The following is a 26,281-nucleotide window of genomic DNA, read 5'->3' as shown; positions in this document are numbered from 1 at the left end:
ACCTCTTCCATCTGACAAAATGCATACTGAGTTGGTCCCAGTGCCACCTGCGCCGCTGAGGGCGACGCGACGTGCCAGGCCACCTGAACGACGGCCCGGACAGACTGTCCAGAGACAATATTCCCCAGGGGAATGGTCCCTGCACGCTCAAACAGTCCAGACGTTATGGCACCTATTCAGCAGAGCAGAGATAGACCTCTTTGCGCCCAAAGAGAACTCTCACTGCCCAATATTTTTCTCGAAGCGAGGACACGCTGGCCCAGGACTGGCCCAGACGCCCGCTTACGCCTTCCCTCCTGTCTCGCTATTGCCACAGGTAATGCAGAGGATCAGGAAACGCGCCACTCGGTGCTCCTCATAGCCCCGCGTTGGGAGAATCAGACATGGTTCCCGGAGCTTACGCAGCTGTCACTGACAGTGCCGTGGCCCATCCCAGTGAGAGCAGATCTCCTCTCTCAAGCTCAGCGGCACAATCTGGCATCCCCACCCAGAGCGCTGGGCTGCATGCGTGGGTGATCAACGACTACCCGTCGCTCTGCCAGAAGGAGTAATAAACACCATCATACACGCTAGAGCCCCTTCCACGAGAAGACTCTATGCGTCAAAATGGTCTGTGTTCTCAAAATGGTGCACCGACAGAGACCTGGACCCGCTGGACATGTGGGGTGTCGTCGCTGCTCAGTATTTCTACAAGAGCTGCTGGATAAGGGCAGATCCCCATCCACGCTCAAAGTGTATGTGGCGGCCGTTGCGGCGTTCGCTGAACCCCTGCACGGCCAGTCATGGGGTAAAAACGAGCTGGTCATCCGCTTCCTCAGGGGAGCTAGAAGGATGAACCCCGCGCTCCCATCGGTTCCTATCTGGGATCTTTCTATAGTTCTCGAAACTATGAAAGCCCCCTTTCGAACCACTTCAATCCGTGGATTTGAAATACCTTTCACTCAAAACCGCTTTTCTGACTGCCCTGTCATCAGTCAAACGTGTGGGAGACCTTCACGCGCTGTCTGTCAGCGCTGCGTGTCTTGAGTTTGGACCAAGTGACTCCAAGGTCATTTTAAAGCCTAGACACGGCTATGTTCCCAAGGTGATCGGTACTCCTTTCAGAGCACAGGTCATTTCCCTATCGGCGCTGCCAGCACCGGATAGCGAACGCGACGCCAATCTCCTTTGCCCGGTCAGAGCACTGAGATTGTATACTGTGCGCTCCGCTGCTTTCAGACGCTCCGAGCAGCTTTTCGTTTCGCTCGAGGGCGCACCAAAGGTCTCGCCGCCTCGAAACAGACACTATCTAGATGGATAGTGGACGCTATTGCTGCTGCATACGGCGTCAAAGACCTGCCATGCCCGTTGGGCATTAGGGCTCACTCCACTAGAGGCATGGCATCCTCGTGGGCATGGTCCAGCGGGATTTCCATTCACGACATATGTGTGGCAGCGGGATGGACTTCCCCTCCACCTTTGTCAGATTTTACAATATGGAAGTGCCCGCTCTGCAGGCAAAACTACTAGCGGTTTAATACGCTACAGCTCCCCTGGTGAGCTGCACTGATGGGACACATTCCACACAGACCGGCACCGCCGCTCTGTCGCTTCCTTCCCACTATGTGCTTATGTATTACACAATCAATGACCCGCATTCTTGCCGGCCAAATATTATTTCCCCACTCATAAGGGCTGCCCGGGTCCCCCTTAATTCCCTGGGGCTCATACAGTGGATGCTTGAGCGCACGGCGTTGACAATGGGTTCCCGTAGCGTAAGCTAGCTTACGCATATACTGAGAGAACCTCTCGTAAGAGAACGTATCGGTTACCTAACGTAACCTCGGTTCTCTCTAGATGAGGGAACGAGTATTGGCGTAGCCGGCCGTCGTTCGCGCCACGCAGCGACTTTTCGCTTCAGTCAATGAAAACCAGGGTTCCAGCCTACGAACTACGCTTATATGCACTCTAGTCACGCCCATTTTTGCATCACGCTCACAGGCTTTGATGCAGTGAGCGCGCGGACGCCTCTCATTGGATGCGAGTTCGCCCAAGCTCGTCTATAGGCTGCAGCAGTTGCCACAGAGCAACCTATGAGCTCGCTAGCTAGCCCGCTCAAGGTCTGCAGCTGCCGCACTGCGTTGACAATGGATACAAAAATTAAGGATAATTTTTTGGCTTCAATATCTCAGAAAAGATGAATCTTTCCCGTAGCGTAAGCTAGCTTATGCAATACTCGTTCCCTCATCTAGAGAGAACCGAGGTTACGTTAGGTAACCGATACGTTTTGGCATAAAGTGTCTCATAGCCTGTGACTGCTGCTGAATCGCGATGTAACACTCAGAAACTTTATTCACAGAGCCGCTAAAGAGGCCAGCTGGAGACACTGGAGCATCCAAAAGAGTGGCTTTTTCCTTATCACTCATTTCTGTGAGGATCAGCTAGGCCTATGTTGATCCAGAACTGCCAGGTTGCCCATGGACTTGGTGATGGCCTGCAAAGTGACTTTTGTCGTATGCAGCACTAAGTCTGTAACAGTGCGGAGCTTTTGAATGTCTTTGGATCGAAGCTGTGCTCGTCCATTTGCCTGAGGTGCTTGGCTCGAAATACCTGGGGCTGATCCAGCTTGTTCTGCCACTGAGTAAGCTTTTCCCACCAGTACGGACATTTGTTGACATGGTTTGGAAGGATGTATGGGGCTTGATTTCCACAGCCTGTTACTCTCTGGGCAGAGGTGTGCCACTACCGCCTCCTCCACAGGAGGTAATTGAGCATAACCGTTTTCTTTGCCGTGATCCACATTAATGAGGATGGCTTCACTGCCACCACGAAAGTCATCCTGCTTGACCTCGCACCCCTCCGTGCCTCCTTGTGTGAATCCTCAGGTATCACAGAAGGGCCAGGTGGGAGGGCGCTTGAAGCTGATTCGTTCCTCAGAATGAGGGTGATTCATGAGCGAAACGTCTTGAAACTCATGCCCTTGCAGTGAGGGAGCTGAGAGCTGTCACTACATGGACACAGCCCAGACAGTAAATGCAGCTCTCATGCTGATGTTGGGATGTGCCTCTCGCACAAGGTACTCTTACGGAAAGTCTTCCCACTAAGATTCCACCCACTGACTTGTGTATATCGACGGTGAAGGTAGAGGGCTTCTATGATCGCTGTCTTGAAGGAAGAATTTCTGAGGAAATTGTGTTTGTGCACCTGTTTTTATAGCGGACAGTTTTGTGCCAAAACAAGTGGGGCTCAAACACCATAGCCAATATTAGAAAATTGGCATTATTTTGGAGAGGTTTCAACTTGGTCGTGTAAGAAGGCACTTCCCATATACGTTAATAAACTAAATGTCAAGTACTGAGTCGTAAGTGAACCACAAATTTGTACCAGACGTGTAAAATTAATGTGAAAAAAGAAAAAAACTTTAAACCTCAACTGTATTTACACAAACTTAAGAAAACCAAACACTGTTAGTTTTTATTTCCAACAAAATAATTAAAATAACACTACAAAAGAGCTTAAACCTCAACGAATTCCTAATAATGAATAACTATTTAAATTTCCCATAAATTCCCTTTGACCAAGGCAACTTAAATAATTCAAGATCAAGGGATTATGGGTATTCCCCATTACCACAAGTTTGTACTTAATCCTTTGAGTGAACACTCAAGCAAAGTCAATATATTTTTAAGAAATATAAGTCCAAGGAACTTAGATATTTGAGTTATGAACCCACAACTTTACATTTCAAGTGATGTTTAATTCAAATTTGATTTGTCTAGTAATTACAACATTAGGGTTTATAGTGTAGAAAGTCAGTTCTATTAAACAGAGACCCTGGTAACACAATTTTGCCACAGTGCTCAGGAAGCACTGATCCCGGTGGCTTAAGCTTAAATGAATTTTACCAAAACTAGCAGAGCTTCACTGGGTGCCATACCAAAAGACAAGGCTTTGGAATATCTATGTATATAATATAGTGATGTTTTATGAAGAAAAAAAACCCCCAAACACCTTCAGCTATATAATTAAACATGTCATGAACAATTTCAGGCAATTTTCCATTCAAAATAGGCTTTTTCCAATTTCAAGAGCTTGTATTCACCTACATATAAGGCAAGCTCCAGCCCTTCTCCAAACATATGTATATTCTTTACAATTATAAAACATGATCTTATACCTAAAAAGAATAAAGCAACACAAGAGCTACAGATCTTCCACATAAGACACAAATGTTAGGCTTTTGTGTAGCTTTTAAAACAAACAGGATAAGATCCACAGATAAAATATCTGTGGTCATTTTAAAATAATTTTAACATTCATTCAAAATCAATACAAAATGTACGTACATGATTTTGCAATTTACTGTGTAAAAAACAAAACATAGATTGGCAAGATTATTTTATTAATAATGTAGCTAAGGACCCAGAAGAATCATAGCCATATAAGGTATCTCAAATGCTCTCTGAATATACAATATGTCCGCATTAACATACAGCAAACATATTCTTAAAAGTCAGTATAGACAAAAATCAACCAAGGAAGAAAAACAACTTAAAGCTCTATGACAAATTGTTTCACAGATTATGCTTTCAGCATTGATGTCAGCATTAGTACACTGTATCTTCTAGCTGGACTCTGAGCCAAACACTTGCTTGTAGTACTTCTGTAGCATCTCCAGCTGAGCGGAGTGGATCAGTACATGAGGCCGGACAGAGACTAACATCTTACATGCCTCCTCAGGAGTCAAACAGTGAAGCTATGAAAGGAAAATTCGAGTTTTGCATCAAAAACAGATTCCAAAGGCTGTCTAAAATATGAAGTCACATACTTTTCCGTCATGCCAAATGAAAACCTTTTGTATACTGGTGAAACCTGTTTTTCTTTCACTTGTCTCTTGTTGTTGTGCAGATAATCATTTTATTTTTAGAACAAATTGGTGTTCTGAAATACTTGATCTGAAAGCACCAATTTCTAATTATGAATATCCTGTATATCTCTCAGGGGAATTATGTAAAAAGGAGAAGTAAAACTTGTGTACAAAAGTACTTTTGTATCCTGTATGTGTTTTTACTGTCGAGAATTGTATGGCATCAGTTTCCTCTAAACCAGTTTACCACTGCGAAATTCCTCATCAAGAATAGAATTAACAGTCATTAACAATCATAAAAAACTAAAGATCCTCAGTCTATGCGCAACACTACATGAAAGTAAGCGCAAAAGGGATGTGCTGAATATTATTGAAAAAGACAAACAATGAATTTTGCACAGTGGTGACTTGTGACATGCAGCAAAGAGCCTTGGTACTGTATATGATGGCTCTTGCTGTTGGATTTGTTATTGTTTGAGATGTATGCAGATTCATACCCACCCTGATGAGGTATGCAGCTGCAATAGTTGCACTGCGTGAACGGCCGGCTTTGCAGTGAATATAGACACTGGTGCCCTCCTCTCGATGTCTCAAGGCAAAGTTCACACCCGTGTGGATGTAATCTAGGCTGGGAACACCTGTAATGTCCACTGTGCTGAGTCTCACCTGCTCCACGCCTACATCTCGCCATTCCTGTTACATAATAACCAATATCAAAAATCATCCTTAGACATTTGACATGTGAATGTGGTGGGAATATGAGAATGGAAATATTCATAATGTATAATGTGAATAGGTTAAAATAAAGTCTTACCTCAGCTGAATTACAGAAATATTTTGTTTCATATTCTTCATTCATGGTAATTACTCCTCTCACTTTCTCTTTTTGGACCAACTAAAAGTGAGACAAACACATGGTGTAGAGATTAGAAAGATAGATGAATATGAAAGAAACAGACTGGTACTGAAACAGATCTTTAATTTGATAAGCACGTACTTAAAGGAATGTTTCAGCCAAAAAATGAAACTTCTCTCATTATTTACTCACCATCATGCCATCCCAGATATGTATGACTTCTAAAAAAACTTTCTTTTTTTTTTTTCTTGCTATTGCAGTCTCTAGGTACAATCATGATTTCATGTATTGTACATTTACATTCATGCATTTGGCAGACGCTTTTATCCAAAGCGACTTACAGTGCACTTATTACAGGGACAATCCCCCTGGAGCAACCTGGAGTTAAGTGCCTTGCTCAAGGACACAATGGTGGTGGCCGTGGGGATTGAACCAGTGACCTTCTGATTAACAGTTATGTGCTTTAGCCCACTACACCACCACTCCAGCTTTTGCACTTCCTAGTGCTTGATGCAAGCGCAGAGCCATAGATGGCGCTAGGAAGTGTAATTGAGCTTGAAATCATGATACTCAAAGAAAAAGTGGATGTCAAGATTTAAAGTGAAAAAGGAGTGTCACAAGGAGGAGGGCGTGGCCGCTTAATTGTCCTAATCAGCCGGGGGGTAGGATAAGGATGAGCCGGAGACGGCAGTTAGAGAGAGAGAGAGAGATCATCCACCAGGAGGCGAGGTCCAGTGCCATCAGTAAGCGTTGCGGAGGACCACCTCCCCTCCATGAAGGGAGGGGGGTACGTCAAGCCTGAGGTTTCCCCGGTCTGAATCGGGTGGTGGAGGAGTGTGACGAGGAGGGCATGGCCAGTCCGTGAGGATGCATGTCCGATGCTGAATCATCCTAATAAAGGAGAGGGATAAGGATGAGCCAGACATGCCAGTTAGAGAGAGAGAGATGCACATGTCTGTGTGTCCATGTTTGGTTGTACTGTTTAAATCTGAGTTTGAAATTAAAGGTCTGTTGATTGTTCACTCCAGTTCCCGCTTCCTCCTTGCTAGGGAAGGCAGCATCTGCCACAAGGAGTTATATTTTGGTCTGTTCTCATCCAAAATGGATTTGATTGCTTCAGATTGCTTGTGCTCTATAGAAAAAAGAAAGTCCTTTACATCTGGGATGGCATAAGTGAGTAAATTATCAGAGAATTTTCATTTTTGGCTGAACTATTTATTTTAGAAACTCCATTACCAGTTTTGTTTTATCTGATTTAAAATGGTAGCATCATTATCGATTGGATCATTTAGATTGAGTCATTTAGACTATGTAAAGGGAGATAGTAATCTTACCTCCTCTGTCATTGACCTGAACGGAAGCGCACCAAGTATGACAGTCTGATCCACACGATTATACCATTGCCTCGTGGATACCTTCTCCATGACAACATTGTAAGCGAGTGTGGGATAAAATACAACTCTAGCTAGAATACCCGACATTATTGGTTCTATAAACGGACGACACGTACAACTTTACACGCGTAATATGCGTTTCATTTTCATAACTCCTCCCTGACCACAACACAGACGCAAGACTGTTATTTCTTCGTCGCCTGTTTGAAATCCGCGAAAACGGCTCGATATTGCCCCCTTCGGTTTTCGATGTAAATTTTTCTTTTAAATGTGTTCATAATTGTTATATAATTAAATAATAATAATTATTAGATTATTCACCTGATATTATATAAAAATATATTTACTATTTTAATTTTATTCTTTTCAAGGTAAAATTAAATGTATTTTTGAACCAAGCAGGCTTATTATTTGCTATTATTCAGATGACATTACTGAAATATAAACACGGCAACCGCTACATACTTGCAATACGCATCATTTACACGAACAATATACATACTCCGTGCATACTAAATAATAAAACAGCGTGGATATAATTATGTTTTTATATTTCTATTGTTTGGTATTGTGAAATTTATTTAGATTATATCTAGAAAAATCACAATGATATTAACATAGGCAGTAGAAGCAACAATCCCTTTTAACCAGTCCGTCAGTTACACCACATTGATGTTTTTCTCCACTTCACTCAGAGACCGCGTGAGAGAAACGCTTACGTGTATATATCAGGAGGGGGAAACTGACGCCTAACAATTTACTTTTAACCGCGGTTTAACTATGTAAATGGGAATATGTAAAAATGACAAATATACATTGTTGTTTTAGTAGCGACTGTTAACGTTTTGCCACTAAAAGTGCACATTTGCTCAATAAAATTGTCCAGAGGCTCCACCCCACTCCCCTTTTCGTAAATGTAATGGTGCATGCAGGAAAGACAGCCATTTTGCACCATCCCTCTTCCACACAGAAAGTAGGTTGTCGTGGGAAGACGTAATCGTCGAAAACTACTAACTCAAAAAAATCCTACCGCACAATCATTCCCTTGAGTCAGCACATCCTACCTACTTAATTCCCACCGTTTGAAAAGGGGCATCGAGGGTAAGTAATGATTGATCACGGCTGTAGCAGCGCTATATAGATGGTGGTTGTTTACTGTCGCTAGCACGCGCTAACATGCGTCATTATGTAAGAGCACATCGACCACCGCGCGCCCATTGAGCACGGGCTTTAACCCTCATTTAGCTTGTACATACTGCCAGTTTCATGGTGCATGCACGGTGGCGTCATGAGTTGTCATAACTTGTATAACTTTGGCGTGCTAACGCGATGTTCCGTTAAGCTTGGCATCATTGGGCTCAGTGTAATAATTATATTTTTGAATTGCACATGTGGTCTTTAAATTGTATGCATCTTAACTGAAATAAATACAGACACAAACACGCTAGAAATGCTGTTGGAAAACGCACTGACACTCGCCTGCAATTTTCATGTGCCAGTCTGTAGACAAGTTATACTAGAGTTATTTGCAAGTGTAAGTTTCCTGCACATAGGGCCTGCCATATTGCCACAGGCTTTCCCATGTGTATAAGGGTCCTTGTGCATATAACGTGGCTAATCTCGTATCGATCGAATGGAAGTATCGATTTTTCCCGCAAAAGTTAGGCTAGCCAAATGCTTGCTGCAACGGGAAATGTCTAATTCTGATCAAGCTTTGCTACAACTTGGGTTATTTCAAAGCTAATGTGCTAATTAGAATTTCATCTCCACACGCCCATGTTAACCACCTCTGATAACATTAATGTTTGTTTGTATCGAATCCATTGTGACCATAACGTTGCTAAATTTCACAAAGTGTGTCTCAAGAAAATTTATTGCATATGTAGAGGTTACATGCAAGGAAAGCTGGTGGCCACTGGCCTGCTGCTTTGAGGCCTGTTGAGCAGAATAACGTCTGCGTGCCCTGCTCAGTACTGTCACGTGAACCATAACTATGATAAGGGCGTCCAACAGTCTCATGAATCAGTCTCATAATGGGTTACTGTGCTGTTACTTCAGACCTTAAAGTGTCAGATTTTATTTATTTATATAATAAAAAAAATATTCAGATAATTAAAATTAGGGATGCACCGAAATTTCGGCCGCCGAAAATTTTCGGCCGAAAATGGCGTTTTCGGCCGAAAGAGAAAAAAGGCCGAAAATATATACCTCCTCGCCCCGCCCCGCCCCTCAGTGCTCAGATTTCACTCTGGATCGATCTAGCCCTTATCACAGATAATTGTTAATAAAATCTGTAAAATTAGATTTTTACAGAACTGAAAGAAGAATAATATTTAATATAGTTTTAATATATTTTTTGTCCAATTTTGGTGTGCTACTTTCAATAAAAGTGTGATTTATTTTATTGGTTTGTAGTTTTTCAATTCAGATTATTTAAATTCATGAAATTAATGAAAAAGTATAAAATGAATACAATTATACACAACATTTTTTTTTTTTTTTAAATAGGTAAAAATTTTGGTTTCGGTTTTCGGCCAAGTGCATCCTGGATTTTCGGTTTCGGCCCAAAATTTTCATTTCGGTGCATCCCTAATTAAAATGCCTTACATTCTTGTGGCAGAAGCGTTAATCATTAATAAGACTATACAGAAAGTGGCTTTAGAATACAATGTATTGTTTACTACCATATTATTGATCATAAGTCAATCATTGGCATACAGTTCACAGCAATCCATTTCACAAGTGAATTTGTCAATCAGTTGAAGATTTATTATGAGGGCTTGTTTAAGGACCCATCAATGTACACCTACGTCAGACATGCTTGTGTAGCATCTCGGGTGCGTCGCATCATAAACATAAAACTTTTAGGTCACTGTCAAGATAAATATAGTTTAATACTTCGAACACATCTTGCGATCCCTTAGTTTGAATTTGCGGTCCATCAAGTGTTTTGAACGCAAGAACGTAACGCATGTTTGTGTTGTGTGTCTTCTGGATGGTTGTTTTCTTCACTGTATAAACTGCGCATTGCCACGCAGCTGAAGTTTCACTTACTGCCCTCTGGAGTAAACAGGTGATACTACAAGCTTGCATTTCTCAGGAATCTTCCATATTATGGTCCGGGGGCATTGCAATTAATGGCGTTAAGTTTTTTAGCGCGTTATTTTTAGTCAAATTAATCGCACTGAATTAACACGTTAAACCGACAGCCCTAGTTAGTATATAAACAATATATATATTCACAAACAGTTAGATTTTTTATATATATGCATATACACGCACACACACACACGCTGCTTGCTGCAACGCACCAAGAGGGAGACGCAAATAAAGGTGACGCACCGAGAGGGAGACGCAAAGAATGGTGTCAAGTTGAGTGAGAGCTGCCTGTGGCGGTGATGGGTCGAGTGAGAGCTGCCTGTAGCGGTGGTTTTACCTAGAAAAAGAGATCCATTGGATACATAGTTTCAGAGATACATTGGAATTCATACTCTAACGATTCTGAATTGATTCTCAAAAGAATCAGAATCGATTCTGAGTTCAGTTTAAATCACGGCAGAGCAGTGGTGCACGCCAAAGACAGGTGTGGAAACAAAGACATGAGTCAAGTGCACAAACACAACTGTTTGTAGACCAGCTGTATCAAACACATGACCATTTATGCCCGAATGAATCTACGATCCCAAAATTCTTTCACATACCCATGCACATAGCAATGGGAGAGTTTATTTGTGATAAGAAGCCAACCAACAACATGAAAGACGAGCTTGCACCCATAATTGCACTGATTTGCTCCCAACGGGGAAAACGCATGAACATGAGGCAGCGGTTCGGAAGATGTTGGTGATGTTTTCATTTAATTATGAAACGGTATCTTCCATTTGTGCTTAAACATGAAAATGAATAGCATGGCATAGATTCATTTTTAAATGATAATTAAGTACTATTAAATGATTTACAATGCTCAAATAAAAATAATAAAAATCAGTTGAAGTAATAGTATTCAGTGTGTTTTGATGGACAACCAATATTTTTGTTCTGCTTTTAAGAGATTTTTTTTGTAAAGTTCTAAAGAAAGAAACTGTAAGACTGAGATATTTATACTATAGAACCATTTTTTTAATCTTGTGGATGTTCCACGTTTTCTTCACAGCTCATACTGAATGTAATGTGACTAGTTCTGATTTTTAAAACAGCTGTTAAAAAGCTGAAAGGGAATTTTTTTTTAATAAAAAATAAATGTTGAAGAAACTGAAAAAAGAAAGATATTTAAGGACAAGACGCTCGAGAATCATTTTATTGTTGAATCATTACCCTTCCAATCGTAATCGAATCGTGAGGCCAGTGAAGATTCACACCTCTAGTTTTACCCCTACTTAAGTCATTTCAAAGAGCTTTATATAGAGAATATTATCCACACATACTCGACTGTGAAAGAGCATAGGAACATGATCTAATGTGGACTGTTCTGTAGAGGTGCAAGCAATTTTGAAGTGTAGTTTGCTACAGGTAAGTTTTGTAGGTAAAAGTTTTACAGGGCAAAGGCCATAAGTTTATAATATGGGGTGAATGAGACTGCTGCCATGAAGAGGGAGAAGATCCAGCCGCCGTGTGATCGCTTTGACATGTTTATGAGTGTTTTTGTGCTGTGTAAGGTTTGATATTGAACTTGGTTTCTTTTGTTCGGTCCTGCCCCGACCTCCTCTTCAGGATCAATCACACTTGATGGTTTTTATTATAGTAAAATGTATTTGAATGATTTATTTTCTCCATAATACTGTGATGGATAGGAATGCCATTGCTAACCTTCTTAATCTAATATACGGTGTCTTCCTCCGGCATAAAGATAATCAGTCACAAGAAACTAACAGGATGTGCATATGCTTAATTAGAATTTAGTGGCACATTTGTAATGACATTATGTAATATCTTATAAAATACAAGGAGTTTTGTGTTTGCATCATGCAATGTTATAATGCATAAAGCAAGTTGTGACTGTCCTGTTAATAACTTATCTAAATTTAGCAGGATGTGCTGCATAGACTATCGTGTAAGATCTGTTTGTGTCCAATGCAAGGAAAAACATAATAATCCCTGAATAAATAATACACAACAATAGCAAATAGAGGTAGACCGATATATCAGTTTTACTGATTAAGCTATGCCGATAGTTGTTTTTAGAACTATCGGTTTGTGAAAAATCAAAAGTAACAGTCAGTATCTGGTGTGGCCAACAGCTGCATTAAGTACTGGAGTGCATCTCCTCATGGACTGCACCAGATTTGCCAGTTCTTGCTGTGAGATGTTACCCCACACTTCCACCAAGGCACTTGCAAGTTCCCGGACATTTCTGGGGGGGAATGGCACTAGCCCTCACCCTCCAATCCAACAGGTCCCAGACGTGCTCAATGGGACTGAGATCCGGGCTCTTTGCTGGCGATGACAGAACACTGACATTCCTGTCTTGCAGGAAATCGTGCACAGAACAAGCAGTATTGCTGGTGGCATTGTCATGTCATGTCAGAATAAGCCTACAGGATGGGCACCACATGAGGGAGGATGTCTTCCCTGTAATTCATAGTGTTGAGATTGCCTGCAGTGACAGCAAGCTCAGTCCGATGATGCTGTGACGCACCACCCCGGACCATGACGGACCCTCTGAATCGATGCCGCTTCAGAGTACAGGCCTCTGTGTAATGCTCATTCCTTCGGTGATAAACACGAGTCCGACCATCACCCCTGGTGAGACAAAACCTCGACTCATCAGTGAATAGCACTTTTTTCCAGCGAAGACACACCCACTTTGTGCTAGGGCTGCACAATTAATCGAAAAACTAATCGCGATTACGGCTGCCACAAGTATGTAATCGTGAAAATTGACGATTACAGCGTTCAATTTAAGTCTGCTCCTGTTGCATCAATGGTTTCTATTTGTGTTTTTTCAGCGGTTGAGTATGCTAACCAATAACTAACATGACCGTTGAGCAATGAAATGGCAATGGCCAGTCAGAGCCATTTAGATTAGTCCTCCGTCCTATCTGTAATGACAACTGATCCTAATGTTCAAATTTTAAACCGTCTGAATGCCCAGATGCTTGCATGATGTTGTAGCTCTGTTCGCGTGGCACTCTAAAATGAAACATCACCTGACACTTGAAAAGAAGCTGTAGAACAAGAGCGAAAAGCACTTTGTAATTATTTTGGATTCATTGCATATTGCACCTCTCGCTTTGAAGGTAGAGTTAAATACACTGCAAATGAGCAACATGACGAAACTAAAACGATCCCGTTCTAATCGAGGCACAGACGTGGTGTAAATAATTGATTTATTATGCTGATTAGACAGCTTTGTTTTTAATTAGAGCATTCGCAAGAGTGCAGAACATTGTGCGGAGCGTCACTGAGCTTTCCTTCGAAATGCAGATCTCAAACAGTGTAAACCTACATTGAGTGACAGCTTTCATTGTAATGGGAGACACAATGTGTACAATTTATTAAAAATGTAATAACAGTTTTGTTTTGTCATGTTAATAAGTAGGCCAATGTGAATTTGATTTGTACAAAATAGCAATAGAATAATTCAGCTTAACTGTTCCAAGTGTGTTTTGGGGGTGTAGCCAACATAAATGATATGGCATGAATGGAATATTTCAGGAAACACCGTCCTTTGTATCGCATCTGCTCTAATAAGACCTATTTGCCACGCAGCTGGTATTGGTAGATTTAACATTTTCACAAATTGCAAAAACTCTGATAGCAAATTAATGATTTTAATTTCCAAAGTGCAACCATTGAGGCCACAAATGATCTAACGATGATCTTGCATGAACAAGATCACCATTGAAGATCTAACGGGATGAATGGTCCTCTGTCTCTCCATGAAAGGACTTGCTGAACTTGGTCGATTTAAATTGGCTGTTAATAAGTTTGAATATTGAATATGCCATATTATTTACTGTACGTGGACTAATAATTCAAGCAGTAATTTAGCAATAATTTAATTTATTCTATACTGTAGATATCCATTTAAAATAATTTTTATTTACCTTAACAAACATTATCACAATATCATGCTTAAAAGAATCTGGAGTGCAGCTCATATTGAAATCTGCTACTCTGAAGAACCACACGGTTGCTTTGTGACATCACAGCAATTTATTATTTTAATCGACATTAATAATCGTGATAACAATATCAAGGGCAATAATTGACAATTCAGATTTTTGCAATAATCGTGCAGCCCTAGTTTGTGCCCATAAACGACGTTGTTGCCGGTGATGTCTGGTAAGGACTTGCTTTACAACAGGGCTACAAGCCCTCAGTCCAGCCTCTCAGCCTGGTTCGGACAGTCTGAGCACTGATGGAGGGATTGTGCTTTCCTGGTGTAACTCAGGCAGTTGTTGTTGCCATCCTGTACCTGTCCGGCAGGTGTGATATTCGGATGTACCGATCCTGTGCAGGTGTTTTTACACGTGTTCTGCCAATGCGAGGATGATCAGCTGTCCTTCCTATCTCCCTGTAGCGCTGTCTTGGGCGTCTCACAGTATGGACAATGTATTGCCCTGGCCACATCTGCAGTCCTCATGACTCCATGCAGCATGCCTAAGGCATGTTCACGCAGATGAGCAGGGACCCTGGGCATCTTTTTTTTAAATGTTTTTCCGGAGACAGTAGAAAGGTCTCTTTATTTTCCAAGGTTTTTATAACTGTGGCCTTAATTGCCTACCATCTGTAAGCTGCTAGTGTCTTAATGACTGTTCCAGGGGTGCATGTTCATTAATGGTTTATGGTTCATTGAACAAGCATGGAAACATTGTTGAAACCCTTTACAATAAAGATCTGTAAAGTTATTTGGAGTTTTTATAAAATTCTTTAAAATACAGTGTCCTAAAAACACGTTTCTTTTTTTTTTTGCTGACTTTATATCAACAGATGAGGTATATTGATCAGAAATAAAAAAAGATTAAATCTGCAAATGTTGGCATATATTTTTTCATATAACCGGTAAAACTGCTATATTATTATACCTCCACAATATTCATCCATATTTGTATCCTCCCTTCAATGCATATTTTGCTATTTTGTTTATATAATCAAGTATTCTAAATTGAACTGAAGGCATGCAAAGAAAATTGTGACTAGGCTATAGAAATATGCCCTGTCAGCACATTGTGTCTTGTATCTTGTGAATAATATATATATAATGTATATCTCAATCATCGGGTGAAAAAAAAAAAAAAAAAATATATATATATATATATATATATATATATATATATATATATATATATATATATATATATATATATATATATATGCTATAAAAGGCTTAATTTGGTAAATACCAAAATATAGAGCATTGTAAGGGGGACAAATAAAAGTTCCATGTTGTGCACCAAATCTTCATTGTTGTTCTGGTTGAGATTTTGGTTAAACTAAACTGCATCTGGGATTTTATAAATTTCAAACTTGTGTAGCCTAGCCTCTATGTCTGTGCCTGTTAAAAGACAAGAAAATTTAAAGAGGCCCTATGATGCATTTTGGGATTTTACCTTTCCTTTAGTGTGTAATATAGGTGTTTGTGCATATAAAGTCTGCAAAGTTACAAGGCACAAAGTCCACGCCAAAGGGAGTTACTCTCTCCCACAGAAAACACTGCTCCTGGACTGCCTGAAATGCCTGGTTTGCTGTCCACCATTACTTCTGTGATTTAGCTATGTCACTATGTAACACATTTCCATAATACCTGCCAAAGGGCTACTTTAAGCTGAAACTCTGTTATGGTTAGGGCCGTTACATTTCTGACACAAGCTCTTAGTGGTTGACTAAACACAACAGACTGGGCTTTTCAGAAAGGGGACTTTAAAGAGACAGGAGCTAAAACAGAGCGTTTCATACAGAGGGTGAAAACAGGTGCTGAAGCAATGTACAGTACGAGAAAAATATATTGTGTTTTTTGAACATTAAAGCATGTAAACCTATTCTAGTAGACCTCTAAAATAAAATGATGAACCTGTAAATTAGTATATGTGGCTCTTTAAGGTCTTTCGACTGATTAATCGGTTATCTGCCTTTTCACAACCTTAGTTATCGGTATCTGCAAAATCCAGTATCGGTTGACCTCCAATAACAAATTACCCTCTTTGGTGTCTAACTCGGCATGGTAATGAAAACTTTTGTTGGTAAAGGATAAAGTCCACAAATACTGAGAATCGACAAAGATGTTCATTGATTACATGCCAGTCTAACCACACAACTGTCCTTTTTACAGGTAGACGGAGCAACGTTTCAGAAAAGCAAGACCACAGAGAGGGTAAGTGGTTCTCAATTTTGTGTTGGGCTGAATAACAATAGATTGATTGTTTTGCAAGACATCACGCTGTCACGTATAGTAAGGGTAACTAGTTCTGCCCTAGTCATTTGGAATATGCTCAAGAACATGATTTGCCTAGATTTATCAAACAGCGCACATGCCAACATTTAGCTGGAACTCAGTCAACAAAATTGTTTGAGAGGTCACAGATACGTTTATTTTCAGTCCCAATGAAACATGTCCACATAACTGCTCAAAACTCTGCTTCACTGCTTTCATCGTAGAAATGAGGAAATCTCGCCTGTGTTCCTCTATTTGCTATTTGGAGGTGTGTGGTTCTTTGCCTGGGGTATTGCGCTTTTAATGAGAGCCAAGTACATTTACGAACACTTTAAAAGTTCTTTTTCAGTTAGAGTATAGGCTAACAATTATTTGTCTTTTTAAAATTTCATGTAAATGCTTCAGTCTGACTGAAGTCATACCAGTCTGATTTTTTTCAAAGTTGGACAAACTGACCGTAATAATGTTATTTTAACTGCATGTAAACGTACTGAGTGTGTTTGGATGTTTTGGTTTTAGTGCATGGATAAATTACTTTAAAGGATTAGTTCACCCAAAAATTGAAGTTCTTGTCATGCCATCCCAGATGTGTGACTTTCTTTCTTCTGTAGAACACAAATGAAGATTTTAGATCCTCACAATTCAAGTGAATGTTGACCAGAACTTTGAATTTCCAAAAATCGTGTAAAGCCAGTGTAAAAGTAATCCATAAGTGTGGGTGAGAAACATGCCAATATTTAAGTCCTTTTTTACTACAAGTTATCCTCTCTACCTAGTAGGTGGCAGTATGCATGAATAATGTGAATCACTATTAATAAAAGAGATATATATATATATATATATATAGTAAAAAAATTACTTTAATATTGATCTGTTTCTGACCCACACCAATCATATCACTTCTGAAGATATGAATTTAACCACTGGAGTCTTATGGATTACTTTTATGTTGACTTTGTGATCTTTGGAGATTCACTGTTCTGGCCTCCATTCACTTGCATTGTATGGACATAGAGAGCTGAAATATTCTTCTAAAAATCTTAATTTGTGTTCAGCAGAAGTCAGTCAGTCTTGCAAATCTGGGAAGTCATGAGGGTAAGTGAAGAGATCATTTTTGGGTGAACAATCCCTTTAATCTCAATGAATGTATAAGTCATACATGTGAAATTCCAGGATGATTTAGCATTTTGCACCTCCATTGCTCTTAAATTCATGTACAGTAACAGAGTTACATGAAATGAATGCTCTGTTCGGTAGTTTATAGTGCTCCGAAAGCTCTGTGCTCATAATTGAGTGTGTGAATTTACATAGAGTATTTGGCTGGAGGGTCTAGAGTGCAATTGTAGGCATGAGTTTGAGTGCTTAGCTCAACATCAAGGGGGTTTATGTCTCCATTACAGGGGGAAGGGATGTGTGTCAGAGTGCAGACTCTGTAAAGTAGCCATCAATCATCCACAGCTTTACCTTTTGGAGACTCACAAGGGGACAAAAATACACACTCTGAGCCACTGCGTGCTACTGGAAGTCTGTAAAGGCATTTTGTATGTTACATACTAATGCTTTCAGGCAAATATCAGAGCTGTTCATCTTTGACTTCTGTCAGATTTAGCTGTAGTAGGTTTGTCAGTCTGACAGTTGTTGCCCTATGGCAGCTGTTAATCATGACGAAGCTCTCCAGGAGGGAGAAACCACATGGAGGTCAGCAGCACCTGTCGGGAACATTCCTGTTTGTACTCCTGCTAATGTGGCTAATGAGTCCCTTGCCATTACATCCCCAAATAATTATTCCTACACATTGAAACATCATCTCCAATATTGACAATAGTTTTGTTCTATTAGTTTTAACATGTTCTTTGGCATGATAGATGACACGACAAGGACTACAGTATATCTTTTAGCATGATTGTCTTTACAGTGCGATCTAGTACACACAGGCCTCGTTGAGTTGCTTGTTTTGTGCCTGTATCATTGTTAATTTTGCAAATATTGCACATGACCGTTTAAGTGTCCTTAATCCTCAGGCAGAACTTGACTTTGTGTTTGAGTTGACTGAGGAACAGTTAATTGTATGTGATGATCAGATGTTGACTTAGCTATGGTGAGAGTTCTCTCCAGTCTGGCTGTGAATGGGTGATTCTGCTCAAGGCAGAATGCATTTCACTGGAACAGTCCAAAAGCTGACAAACCGCATAATTAAAACCAGAAATGACTACAAAGTGCACACTCATCCCATATGGTGTGGAATATTTGCAATGGTCATATGAGATCAAATTTCTCTTCATCCTTTAAAATGTGGGATGATATGCCGGTTAAAATGATATAGCAGTAGACGGATCAACTGAAATTTCGAGTTTCTGTCACGATTTTACGCAATTTCGCCACTTGGTCGAGAATACGTGTTACACATTGCAAATTGGGATGTAAGGTGACCATTGTTACTCATTTTATTTGACATGTGAAAGGGGCATTGTACGCAAGTTTATTCCTAATGGACTGAGGAAAAATACATTATGACTGTTGTATACATAACCTTTACTATAGCTGTATGTGGACATCAGGGAAAAACCTTAAGTATACACTTTTGATATGACTTTCTATATGTAAAGAACAGAAATATTTTCAATTCAGGCAATTTCAGAGACTTCAGGAGCTGCTTTCTCCTACGTTATGGCTAGATTAATATTTGTCTGATGAAATAAGATTTGTGTTGCAACCCTCCATCACATGTGCATGGCTTTCAAGGCCATGGAATTAATGGAGGGTAAATGCACTAATGGCTGATTTTGATCCCTAATTGATTTCGGTAAGCTGGTTTGGATCTTGGCAGACACACTCTGTATTTTGAAATGCTGCTGTGGCATTGAATGCCCTGGCATATCTCAAATATCAAATGCACACTCAAAGCAGCAAAGTGAAATACAAGGGTCTCACTCACTGCATATTTTGCCCAGTTGGCTATCAAATCTATTAGAATCATTTAGGTAATGTTTAATACAATTGGACTATTCTAGTTTCATTACAACTACAGCAGCGGTTTTCATTTGTGACTTGAAATAACCTTCTGTTTTGGACTGAGTAAACTGCCTGAAAAATTTGCAGGATTATGACCCCTGGCATTCTGAAAGACTAAAATTGTTATTGCTCCAAGCTTAGTGTTGTGCTAAAATTTGTTTTTTTAGGACTGGGTTAGAATATAGATTTTCTGATGCATTGTAATCTTCATTTAAACGATCTCGATATTGATTCTTAAATTCCAAGATCGATCTTTCACTCTATATGGAAACCCTCTACAATGTGAGTAATTTTTGGGCTTTGTGACTAAAATTGTCTGTGATTAGCAACTAGTTGGTAAATATTCTGATTTCACTCACCAGTGATTGAGTAGTACAGTGCATTTTTTTTTTTTTTCATTTTCTATTTGTAATAAATTTGCAAAGATTTCAAACAAACTTCTTTAACATTGTCATAATGTTTGTAGAATTTTTAGGAAAATAATTTAATCCATTTTGGAATAAGGCTGTAACATAACAAAATGTGGAAAAAGTGAAGCGCTGTGAATACTTTCCGGATGCAATGTATATTAATTTGTTCAGCACTGCGTGAAGTTTCACTGCATGTTAAGAGTAAAAGTTAGTTTTGACTTGCTCCATTTGTGTCCAAAGACGAGATCCACACAACCCATTAATCATAAAAAAATGTCAGTTTGTGGTTGATCAAAAAAAATCACAATCTTAAATCCACAAATCAATGTAAATACTAGTAAATGGTAAAGATAATACATGTAAAGTATAATCATATATACACACACACAGACATTTACTAATGGAATGCATGGATTTGTATAGTTTTAAAAAGCTAAAATGTGATCAATATTATTTGCTAATGAAACAATATAATTTGTAAAATTGATATTTTCGTAATATACCTTGTAAGAAGGTCCCCGTATAATTGACAGCATAAGCTGTGAGAGAATTTTACATTCATAAATTATTCAGACCCCTTGGATTTATGGGGACCGTCGATGGACAGCCATTTTCAGGTCTCTCCAGAAATGTTTGATTGGGTTCAGGCCCAGACTCTGGCTGGGCCACTCAAGGACATCTACAGAGTTGTCCTCAAGCCACTCTTATCTTTTGGTTTAAAGTTTTTGTGTTTTTAATTATTTATTTTGCTTCATTAAAATTTTTATTAATTTAAGCAAAAATATTGCATACAACCATGGCAGTGGTGATGTATTTGGTTATTGCAATTCTTAAAAATATTGTGAACATTTTTCTTGCATATCACCAAGTCCTACTGCCGTGGATAAAATTGAATTCAGAATCACGATTCCTAATTAATTGATTGATTGTGTAAAATATATCGGAATATTGATCACAGGGCCCTGAATTGAATAAAATCATACTACATCAGACTTTGAAATATCGGCAAATATTGGATTGCGGGCCAAGAGAATTGAATCGTATTGTGATGAAACGTCTGATTTACACCCCTAGCTCATGCATAACCGGTTCATTTAATAACACATTTTATGTTGTAGAGCAGTTATACTGTTAAAGTTGTCCGGCAGAAGACTGTATGGCTATTCTCCACTTTATTGCAGTAAACGGGCAATACACCCTCCTTTCAGTAACTTTTTTTGTGAAATTAAATGAGAATATACTTTAGGGATAACAAAAAGGATGGTTTTAGAATTCCTAGCATATTTGTATCTAGCTTGGTTCCATGGACCAGTTCATTTTTAACAAATTTTTTTACTACTCTGCCATATTTCAGTGAAGTAGTATTACATGCACATGAGTGCTGTTGTAGTGTTTCAGACGTAGGCATGAACCTAAAGAAACGTGCATTTGTTTTGTCTGTTTTTACTCCGCGAACGAAATCGGGAACAATTGTCGCCAAGCAATACACATATGGAGGGCTTGCCTGGAACACCACAAACACAGAGAAGCATAGTGAAGCGTCTAAGTGCTGTCATACTAAATATTAACACTTTTGGAATGCCACTTGTCCGATCAGAGTAGACCAGAACCGGAAGTGTTGCTTCATAAGCGTAATGCACCAAATCTCTTTAAAATGTAATGGAAAGCTAAAATGGAAGGGAAAAATAAAACGATTTGAGAAGTCATTGAGATTGAGCCACTGCAACCCGATTGAATCAAAAATGTGAAGTAAAATTACCTGGCTTCCACTGGGAATACAGTCTGTATGGTACAAACTGCTCAATGATTCTTGTTTTCAGACCATCCAGTGAGAGTCATTTCACTTTCCTTAAAGTTTGCATGTCTGTGATGTCTGTGAGCATGCAGGATTGTTACATGCTGTTTGCATGCTGTTTATTTTGTCAGATGTTGTGTTGTCTCTCTTGTTCTGTTTCTTTTCCCTACCAGTATATGTTTTCCTGTGTGTGTGTGTGTGATGTGATGTGTGTATATGTGTGTCCTGTAATGTTTGATGTGTTTCTGTAGCATTTGACAAAGGCACTGGATGGATAGCATCGACGCTGAGACCCTCTACCTGACCACAGCGCAGAACGGGCAACCTCTGTGCGAGCTTTCCCTTCCTGCTGTGGAAGTACCTGCCCTTGGCGGGTAAGAACATAATACACTTTACCTCTTTTTACCCTAGGGGTGTGAGGATGCCATCCATCCACAGGCTTTCCCTCAAAGGGAAAGCAAGTTTTCCAGTAGTTTCTTTTTCTAGCTGGGACAAGAAGAAATTCACTTGATCTTGTTTTTTTTTTTTTATTCCTCTCATTGCTAAATAGTAAGCATGTCTGCATTGAGGGGCCACCAGATGTCAGCGTATGGCTCACGATGATAACATGGCCTGTTTGAATTGCCCTGTCCCAGATGCTGCCCTATGACCATGCAGTCCTTCTTAGAGTCCACTTTGATGCAGTGCAGTTTAGATTGTCGGGTAGTAGTCCACAATGGAATCCGAATCAGTGCAGGGTCTGCAAAAGTGTGCATCAAGGGCACATGGTGGACGTAAATGGGGCACTGCAAGTATATAACAAGTAGGGATTGGAATCATAAGGAATTTAAATGTTACGGTTCCAGTAATTCTTTTTGTGCCTTTTTTTACAAATATTTATTTGGAAATGAGACATGCAATTCTTTTTGTATTTACTGCCCTTGGCTATCTGTTACCAAATGAGATAATTTCAGATTACTACAGAGTAGATATAACAAATCAGAAACTCATTTAAAGCAATTCTTGTAAAAGGTGTGTTTGCAGACTTTTTAGAGAAATAAATACAATCCAAGTATAGATCCCAACTATATATTAAATAAACAAATCTAAACCAACAAGAAATGTGATAGCATATTTCATTAATTCGTTTATTCTTTTATAAAATTCTATTTATTACAACAAAACTTGTGTATTTTAAATTATATTGTTAACTCAGTTTTTCACAGTTCCTTACATTTTATTGTAGAAAACATTCCCTGTAGTTAGGATCACTATTTTAAGAATGTAAAATATCAGAATAATTGTAGAGAGAATTATTTCAGCTTTTATTTCATCACATTTCCAGCGGGTCAGAAGTTTACATACACTTTGTTAGTATTTGGTAGCATTGCCTTCAAATCGTTTAATTTGGGTCAAACATTTTGGGTAGCCTTCCACAAGCTTCTCACAATAAGTTGCTGGAGTTTTGGCCCATTCCTCCAGACAGAACTGGTGTAACTGAGTCAGGTTTTAGGCCTCCTTGCTCACAAATGCTTTTTCATTTCTGCCCACAAATTTTCTATCGGATTGAGGTCAGGTCTTTGTGATGGCCACTCTAATACTTTGTTGTCCTCAAGCCATTTTGCCACAACTTTGTAGGTATTCTTGGGGTCATTGTCCATTTGTAAGACCGATTTGCGATCAAGCTATAACTTCCTGGCTAATGTCTTGAGATGTTGCTTCAATATGTACACATCATTTTCCTTCCTCATGATGACATCTATTTTGTGAAGTGCACCAGTCCCTCCTGCAGCAAAGCATCCCCACCCCCATGCTTCACGTTTGGGATTGTGTTCTTCAGCTTGCAAGCCTCACCCTTTTTCCTCCAAACATAACTATGGTCATTATGGTCAAACAGTAACATTTTTGTTTCATCAGACCGGAGGACATTTCTTCATAAAGTAAAATCTTTGTCCCCACTTTCAAACTGTAGTCTGGCTTTTTTATGGAGGTTTTGGAGCAGTGGCTCCTCCTTTGCTGAGCAGCCTTTCAGGTTATGTCGATATAGGACTCGTTTATTGTGGATATAGATGCTTGTCTTCCTGTTTCATCCAGCATCTTCACTTTGCTGTTGTTCTGCGATTTTGATTTGCACTTCATGCCAAACTACATTCATCTCTAGGAGACTGAATGCATCTCCTTCCTGAGCGGTATGATGGCTGCGTCGTCCCATGGTGTTTATACTTGCATATTATGGTTTGTACAGATGAAAGTGGTACCTTCAAGCATTTGGAAAATGCTCCCAAGGATGAACCAGACTTGTGGAGGTACACACTTTTTTTTGAGGTCTTGGCTAATTTCTTTTTATTTTCCCATGATGTCAAGCAAAGAGGCACTGAGTTTAAAGGTAGGCCTTAAAATATATCCACAAGGACACCTCCAATTGACTCCAATTATCCTAAAGGCTTGACATAATTTTCTGGAATATTACAAGCTGCCTAAATGGAGTTAATTTGGTGAACGTAAACTTCTGACCCACAGGAAATGTGATCTAGTCAATTAAAAGTTAAACCATCTGTCTGAAACAATTATTGGAAAAATTACTTAACATGCAAAGTAGATGTCCTAAACAACTTGCCAAAACTATAGTTTACTAATATGAAATATGTGGAGCGGTTAAAAAAATCTGTTTTAATTGCTTCAACCTAATTGTAAACTTCTGACTTCAGTTTTGTCATATGAACAACCAGTCAGTAACTGGACTGCTTGATTTAATAGAGACACAGATTATAATTAAATAAACTGAAACTGTTCCAGAGACAGTTTAAACTGTGCTTTGTAGCCTAATGTTGTTCTTCAGCCTTGTGAGACTTCAACAGTTCTTATTTCATTTTGAGGTGGACATTCATATCTTGGACATCAGTATAAGATTACTTGTATACTGGACAATAAATTGAAGCGCTGTATGTTTTACGCAGTAGATTCAAAAGAACCAGCTCATTAGTATGATTCTTTAAGGAATCAAACTATACCGGAAGCGCAACATTTTTTTGGGCCGTAGATTCAAAAGAACTGGCTGCTTGTGAATAATTATTTGGGGGTATTGAACTATAGCAGAAGCACATATGTTTTGCGCTGCAGATTAAAAAATCGGGAATCAAATGCACTGGTAGAGGTGTGTGTATTGCACTGTGAAGTCAGTAGAGGGCAGTGCTGCTGCAGAAATGTGCTGCTAGAAACACTGTCAGCATATTTCAGGATGGTGTTCCAGCTGCGTTGGTGGAAAATCGCACGCTGGAGATTATTAGAACCGAAAGAGAAAAAAGGCCGAAAATATATACCGCCCCGCCCCTCAGTGCTCTGATTTCACTATGGATCGATCTAGCCCTTATCACGGCGCTACCAAGCAAAGGCCGATCATGTCAGCGGTGTGGAAATTCTTCAGAGTTTCTGATAAGGACATCACATTTGCGATCTGCAGTGTTTGTTCAGCAGAAATGTCAAGAGATATATATATATATATATATATACAGAATACAGCAAGAGATTCTACAGGAAAGTGTCACAACTAGCGCAGCTATAACACAACTTGAGGCGTATCTTGCTGAACTATGCCAGAAGCGACAATCCCCTTGACTACGGTCGCATAAACAAAGACCGCTTTCCTTTGCTTGCGTGGATTGCGCACAGGTATTTATCTGCCCAAGCACCAGCACAGAGAGTGAGAGACTGTTCAGTGCAGCATCTCATGTTCTTGATGAGCTTTCTGACAGGAGAGACTGTCAGAAAGTTTAGCAACTTTTGTTCTTGAAGAGAAACCTGTCACTTGTACTTAAATAGAAAGCGGTCCAATTTGATGTGTATAGCAATTACATTACACTTGTTCTTCACTTGAGGATACATCAATTGTTTACAGTTGAGGTTGGATTAATTACTGCTGTTTTGCACAATAATGTTCACTTAAAGTGTACATACGTTTACATAAACAGAATAGAGCACTGATATATATATATATATTTAATTAATTATATATTATAGTTATATATAGATTAGTGGAATAGAGGTCCTCTGCCATTCTGTGTTCTGCCTTTGTTTTAATTAAAATTACTGTTGCATATTTAAACTTTTTGAAAGATGTTAGCTAAGTTCATTACTGTTGTTTTGCATATAATAGTTTTCTAAAACTTTACATTATTTGGATAATTGTTAATAAAATCTGTAAAATTAGATTTTTACAGAATTGAATGAAGAATAATATTTAATAATGTTTTAATAAATTTTTTGTCGAATATTGGTGTTACTTTCAATAAAAGTGTGATTTGTTTTATTGGTTTGTAGTTTTTCAATTCAGATTCATTAAATTCATGAAATTAATGAAAAAGTATAATGTTAATAAAATTATACACAAAAATCTTTTTTTTTTTTTTTCTTAAATAGGTAAAAAAATAATTTAAAAAAGTACATTTCGGTTTCGGTTTTCGTCCAAGTGCATCCTGGATTTTCGGTTTCGGCCCAGAATTTTAATTTCGGTGCATCCCTAATGGGTATATTTAGACTTTCGAAGGATTTTCTTTTGGGTCATTATATTGTCATTTACTATACTATGCTGATTTTGTTTTACTTAGTTTTAGGAATTT

At 39.2% G+C, this 26,281-nt stretch overlaps 2 protein-coding genes across 10 annotated transcripts in view; one reads left to right on the top strand and one right to left on the bottom strand.

The window, feature by feature from the left end:
• Nucleotides 1–3,619: 3,619 nt before the first annotated feature.
• ptpmt1 (protein tyrosine phosphatase mitochondrial 1) lies at nt 3,620–7,310 on the bottom strand. The gene is made up of 4 exons (XM_052132262.1): nt 7,037–7,310; nt 5,661–5,741; nt 5,348–5,539; nt 3,620–4,735 (listed from the first exon to the last, which is right to left on the bottom strand). Exons 1-4 carry the CDS (start codon nt 7,181–7,183, stop codon nt 4,604–4,606), a joined length of 552 nt encoding a protein of 183 aa, XP_051988222.1. The 5' UTR covers nt 7,184–7,310; the 3' UTR covers nt 3,620–4,603.
• A 726-nt stretch (nt 7,311–8,036) lies between these two features.
• Nucleotides 8,037–26,281, top strand: part of LOC127631571 (CUGBP Elav-like family member 1) — a 51,005-nt gene continuing 32,760 nt past the window's right edge. For 8 of the 9 annotated variants that reach the window (XM_052110333.1, XM_052110172.1, XM_052110007.1 and 5 more), the window contains exons 1-3: nt 8,037–8,197; nt 16,368–16,409; nt 21,938–22,060. In XM_052110333.1, coding sequence (XP_051966293.1) covers nt 21,957–22,060 — 104 coding nt within the window. In that variant the 5' untranslated portion in view covers nt 8,037–8,197; nt 16,368–16,409; nt 21,938–21,956. The remainder of the gene's footprint in view (nt 8,198–16,367; nt 16,410–21,937; nt 22,061–26,281) is intronic. The other variant, XM_052110410.1, reaches the window with a different exon arrangement.

The sequence above is a fragment of the Xyrauchen texanus genome, chromosome 1, assembly GCF_025860055.1.
Source record: "Xyrauchen texanus isolate HMW12.3.18 chromosome 1, RBS_HiC_50CHRs, whole genome shotgun sequence".
In the NCBI taxonomy this organism is placed as follows: Eukaryota; Metazoa; Chordata; class Actinopteri; order Cypriniformes; family Catostomidae; genus Xyrauchen; species Xyrauchen texanus.
Note: the sequence above shows the minus strand (reverse complement) of the source record. Positions and strands in the feature narration are given on the sequence as shown.